This window comes from Musca domestica, unplaced genomic scaffold (genome assembly GCF_030504385.1).
Source record: "Musca domestica strain aabys unplaced genomic scaffold, Musca_domestica.polishedcontigs.V.1.1 11, whole genome shotgun sequence".
Taxonomy (NCBI): domain Eukaryota; kingdom Metazoa; phylum Arthropoda; class Insecta; order Diptera; family Muscidae; genus Musca; species Musca domestica.
This window is the reverse complement of record NW_026712133.1, coordinates 12,825,486-12,831,590: the sequence shown is the minus strand read 5'-3', so window position 1 is coordinate 12,831,590 and position 6,105 is coordinate 12,825,486. Positions and strand designations below refer to the sequence as shown.

General features: G+C 34.1%; 1 protein-coding gene across 1 annotated transcript; it reads left to right on the top strand.

The window, feature by feature from the left end:
• The first annotated feature begins 4,066 nt into the window (after nucleotides 1-4,066).
• On the top strand, nucleotides 4,067-6,104 carry LOC101899566 (pre-mRNA-splicing factor CWC25 homolog). The gene is made up of 3 exons (XM_005175837.4): nucleotides 4,067-4,221; nucleotides 4,279-4,495; nucleotides 4,558-6,104. The coding sequence occupies exons 1-3, from the start codon at nucleotides 4,204-4,206 to the stop codon at nucleotides 6,054-6,056; spliced, it is 1,734 nt and encodes a 577-aa protein (XP_005175894.1). The 5' UTR covers nucleotides 4,067-4,203; the 3' UTR covers nucleotides 6,057-6,104.
• The last annotated feature ends 1 nt before the right edge of the window (nucleotide 6,105 follows it).

The following is a 6,105-nucleotide window of genomic DNA, read 5'->3' as shown; positions in this document are numbered from 1 at the left end:
AATTGTAAAAATCGCAATGCCGACTATTTGTAATCGATTTTCGATTTGGATCATATATTTTTACGTTTTTAAGTCAATAGTTGTGTTCCAGTACTTTTTTAGTAGTAAAACTAGCAGAAGAGAGAACAGTTCGAAATGTCATTCTCAATTAGGTGTGCTCAAAAAATAAGGGAACGGAAAATTAGCAGAAATGCGATAAAATGTCAAAATTCAAAATTCCAAGAGTAAACAGTCCAAATCGAACTGGTGAAACCTTACTGAAACGGACGCCAAAATTTAAAAAAAATTAGTATTGAAGACGAAACGTTAAAATTAATAATAATTAATAATCTGATTTATCATTCAGCCAGTCCTCTTCACTACTGGAATCATCCAAAAGTGCTCCATATTTTCTCTTTTTATTTTTTTGGACTACAAATATTAGTTTTTCCTTTAGTTGATCATTTCTTTATTTTTGTTATGACGCGGGAACATTGAAATGTATCAATACATTTTTCAACCTTGTTAGCCCTGCCAATTAAATGTCAAATTCACAATTTGCACATTTCTGCTCGGCCAAATTCATGTAGCTAAAACAAGCAGAAATGTGCACCACTCAGCGCCATTTTTTTCTCGAGAGAGCTGCAAGTTTTGCTAGTTTTTGCAGTACGGGAACGCGTTGTAGCAGAATTAGTACTAATTAGTACTAATTTGTAGGTTCTGGAACACAACTAATAATAACGTGTTCTCATCGTAATATTATAAATTTTGAATGAAAAATTATTCAAATTTGTAAAAAACTTTTAAAAATGCACTTATTTAAAAGAAAAAAAAACATTTTAACATTTTTGACGTTTCAATTTTCTCGAGCGTTGATGCATCTACCCATGGTACAATGATATCAAGGTAGGGCTATGATACCATATGATTTCAATTTTTTTATTTTCTTGGCTTAATATGTCATCTTTATTTGTTTATGTATGTGTTTTCTTTTCAATAACAAAAAAATTGTTCAGAAAACACTCAAATTCGGATGTTTTCAAAATGTTTATTTCATTGTATGCATCGACAAAATCTAGAGTTTTTGTAGCGAAATAATCCTTTAAAGATATATAAAACCTGGTTTTGAAAAGAAGTGTTGAACTTTCATTCAGTTTTCGCGGTTTTCAATTATTTATTCAAAATAAATGCAACAAGTTGATTGATTTTGTTATTGTTTTGATACTATTTCTGACATTACAAGCCAAACAGGTAGACCCCTATACTTGCAATTTTTTCAAAGTTGACCTACCTTCTCTTTATTGTACCATGCTTCTACCCAGCGAATAAAAATAAACTATTGGAAACGTTTGCAAACGAAACGAAACAGACCCGTTATTAACATAACGGGACTTGTTTCTTATTTTGTACTGTTTGCGTAGATGAGCGGAAACAAAAATAAAACTGAAATGTACTCGGCTGGATGACGCAACATTGGAAACGAAACAGTATAATACACATTGCAAACGTTTCCCTATATATTAACTCAATACAAATAATGTACATACTAATTTATTGGCCATCATACAATGTAAAAATGTACAAAAATCAATATTAAAAATAACAACTCCTAATGTACCAGTCATCATCTCGTACAGCAAATCTTTGCAAACGTTTCCCGGCGATTCGTTTGTAAACGATACAGCTCGGCAACTCACAGCGGCTGTGAGTTCTGGAAGAGAGCAATTGTATTATTATTTACACCCTTTAGTCATGATTTATAATATATTTTTGTATTTGCCTATTTTACAATTCAATTCATTCCCAGCTATGAATTTTCTGTAATTTACCTTGTCAAACTTCACTTCCTAAAAAACAGTACCAATCTCTGGTTTTGTGTATATACGATGGATTTTTGAATATAGATTTTGACAAACAGATGTTGACCCTTGACAACGTAGTTTAAAAAAGTGTGAGTAAATGATTGCATGACTTTACCTTCTTAGTTCTATCACAATTCAATTGAAGAGAGACACATACTAGTACCTGCAAGAATCTACTATTATTGCAATTTTCTTCGTTATCATAAAGGGAACATCGGTTATCGTTGTAAAAACTTTACATTCTTGCAGTTTTGGAACAGACCAAAAATTTGTTGGTCGATGCACAAATTATTGACTAAATATGAATGAAAATTGTTATATAAAAAATAAAATAAATCTTTGGGGAAAAACAATAATTTCGTCTATTATTAGTTGTGTTCCAGTACTATTTTAGTAGTAAAACTAGCAGAAGAGAGAACAGTTCGAAATGTCATTCTCATTTAGGTTTGCTCAAAAAATAAGGGAACGGAAAATTAGCAGAAATGCGATAAAATGTCAAAATTCCAAAAGTAAACAGCCTAAATCGGACTGGTGAAACCTTACTGAAAAGAGCGCCAACATTTAAAAAATGAGTATTGAAGACGATAAGTTAAAATTAATAATTTATAATAATAATTAATAATCTGATTCCTCATTCAGCCAGTCCTCTTCACTGCTGGAATCATCCAAAAGTGAATACATCAGTTGCTCCATATTTTCTCTTTTTGTTTTTTGCACGACAAATATTAGTTTTTCCTTTAGTTTTCAAGTTGATCATTTTCTTTATTGAAATGTATCAATACATTTTTCAACCTTGTTAGCCCTGCCAATTAAATAGTTGTGTTCCAGAACCTGCAAATTAGTACTAATTAGCACTAATTCTGCTACAACGCGTTCCCGTACTCCAAAAACTAGCAAAACTTGCAGCTCTCTCGAGAAAAAAATGGCGCTGAGTGGTGCACATTTCTGCTTGTTTTAGCTACATGAATTTGGCCGAGCAGAAATGTGCATATTGTAAATTTGACATTTAATTGGCAGGGCTAACAAGGTTGAAAAATGTATTGATACATTTCAATAAAGAAAATGATCAACTTGAAAACTAAAGGAAAAACTAATATTTGTCGTGCAAAAAACAAAAAGAGAAAATATGGAGCAACTGATGTATTCACTTTTGGATGATTCCAGCAGTGAAGAGGACTGGCTGAATGAGGAATCAGATTATTAATTATTATTATAAATTATTAATTTTAACCTATCGTCTTCAATACTCATTTTTTAAATGTTGGCGCTCTTTTCAGTAAGGTTTCACCAGTCCGATTTAGATTGTTTACTTTTGGAATTTTGAATTTTGACATTTTATCGCATTTCTGCTAATTTTCCGTTCCCTTATTTTTTGAGCAAACCTAAATGAGAATGACATTTCGAACTGTTCTCTCTTCTGCTAGTTTTACTACTAAAAAAGTACTGGAACACAACTAATGTCAAATTTACAATATGCACATTTCTGCTCGGCCAAATTCATGTAGCTAAAACAAGCAGAAATGTGCACCACTCAGCGCCATTTTTTTCTCGAGAGAGCTGCAAGTTTTGCTAGTTTTTGGAGTACGGGAACGCGTTGTAGCAGAATTAGTGCTATTTAGTACTAATTTGCAGGTTCTGGAACACAACTATTATTAATTAGCTTCATTTACTTTCGTTCAAATTCCAATAAAAATCAACATTTTTTTTTTTTTTTGAAAAATGAATTTTGTTACTATGAATTACGAATCGTGTCGTATGAACGTATTCGTGTGTATTCGTGTATCTTATTTTGAGAGCCATGGTAGAAGATACCTGTATTCTTGGCATCGATACATCTGCTGGGACAATAAACTGTCAAACCAATTTTGGAATTGACGTTTTTGAATGAAAAATTATTCAAATTTGTCAAAGTTGTTAAATAATGCATGTCATAACAACCTCCGATTGGCGTCGTATAAAAAAACATATACAAATCTTCTTATTTTTGAAGAAACATTGACATATCAATGCTCCTAAGCTTTGATGCATCTACCTGTATTCTTCTACCATGTTTGAGAGCGAACAACGTGACTGAAATTGCAATGAGAACATAGCATAAGTCGAACAGTCGACTATGAGTACTCGGTTTTCGCCCAAGTCCATAGTCGAGTTCGGCAAACTATAGTAGCAACTAGTTCCGCGCTATTTAGTGAAGATGTTCAATTTTGTCTCATTCGTAAACAACAGAGTACCCCGAGTTTTTGCTTTCGTTTATTTTTTTATCGGGTATTCCTTTGTGGCCTTCACATTCGTTTCGTTGGGACGTTTTTCATTTTTGTTTCCAACGCTCTCATAATTCGCTCTTCATTGTTGACAGTTAATCATGGGAGGAGGTGATTTGGTAGGTTCTCTTGGAGTGTAACTCTATTAAATAATTAGTTCTATCCCTATTTTGTAGAATTCCAAAAAGTCATGGCACCCACACACATTAAAGAATCAGGAACAGGTATGGAAAGCGGAACAAGCGAAAGCCCTGGAAGAGAAGAAACTAAACGATTTGAGAAAAGAAATACAACAGGAACGTGAAATGGAAGACTTAAAAAGAGCTGGCCGGGAAAGTGGTGTATTATCAGGTAGACACGAAGCAGACAAAAAATTGGACTGGATGTACAAAAGTAAATTCATAATTCATATTTTGTGATTTATGTATATTTTGCTAAGAATGCATTCTCTTTAGGCACCCACGAGCTTGTCAATAGAGAAGAATACCTTCTGGGTCGTAAGATTGATAAGTCATTTGAGGTACTTCAAGCGGAGGAACAGCAAAAGGAGAAAAACAATCTTGTGGGTGTAAAGCAACCATTGAACCATGTGGAACATGAGTGTGTTCCCTTCTCTATTAGAGCTTACAAAAATGTCCAAAGCACCGAACAAGTTGATCTACAGCGCAAATTCATGGAAGATCCATTGATGTTGATCAAACAACGCGAAATGGAAACTAGAAGGAAAATACTAGAGAACCCTGTCAAATTGAAAGAGTTGCACAAAATCTTAAAAACTGATGAAAAATTAAGGAAAGAGGCAAAAAAGTCCAAAAAATCTAAGAAGAGTAAAAAGTCCAAAAAGAAGCACAAGAAAAGAAGTAAATCTTCAAGTAGTTCTAGTTCGTCGGACAATGAGTCAAATGGCGACAGTGACTCTGACATTGATAGCAAATTAGCTAAAAAGCTTAAAGTTGGTTTACTCGATGGAAAAGATTTTCTTGAGAAAGGAATGAATTTAGATAAAATTTTGGATTCAAAATATGAGAAAATTTCTCAAGAATTAGATAAAGCAGTCAAATCAAAGAAGAAGAAAAAGCGGAAAGAGAGTAGTAGTAGTGATGACGACGATAGTTTAAAATATGAAGGGAATAAAAAACGGAATCATAAGCACAATACAGAATATCACAATCGTAAGAATAACAGGCACGAGTCAAGTGAAGATCGTCATCGTTCACCAATTAATACATCAAATAAAAATCGATATTTCAATAAAGGCCGATCCCGTTCAAGATCAGTTGAAAAGTTCTATAGAAGATCTAGGTCCACATCGAGAAATCGCAATTCAAAAAAGGTTAGCAGAAGAAGTAGATCTAATTCTGTACACAATACAAATCGCAACAGAAATAAAAGAGAATATAGATCAACATCACCACGTAGTAAACGTAGAGATAGAACCCCCACTCTTAATAAACGAACCCACAGGTCTCGTTCGCGCTCAAATGACAAATCAAACCGTAGTAGAGCTCACAAAGATCGTTCGCGATCTAGGTCACCCAGAAACAATAAGGATTCCCGTTTGACGAATAGATCGCGGAAATCCCCACGTCGCTCAAGGTCTACTTCCCCCAAAATGTACAGAAAAATATCCCCCGAGCCATCATCCGCTGCTTCTAACAACCAACGCCCCTCTGGACGTTTGACAGAGAAAGAAAAACAAGAACGATTAAGAGAAATGATGGTGAATGCAGAATGGCGCGAAGAGGAAAGAACACATGCCGTTCGAAAACATCGAGAAGACTATGCTCGCGAAGAAGAGCAGAACAAGAGCCGGGAATTCGATAAAGATTTCCTCAACAAGGAAGTTAAAAAAGCTATCGCTAATCAGACATCTGTAGGTTCTCGTTTGAGGGCCAACTTGAACAACATTCAGCGAACGTCTTCGTCTATGAACGATAACTTCATCAAGAAATAAACTCTAGTCTTTAATAAAAATGACGATCCCAGAGACAATATTATTGTAT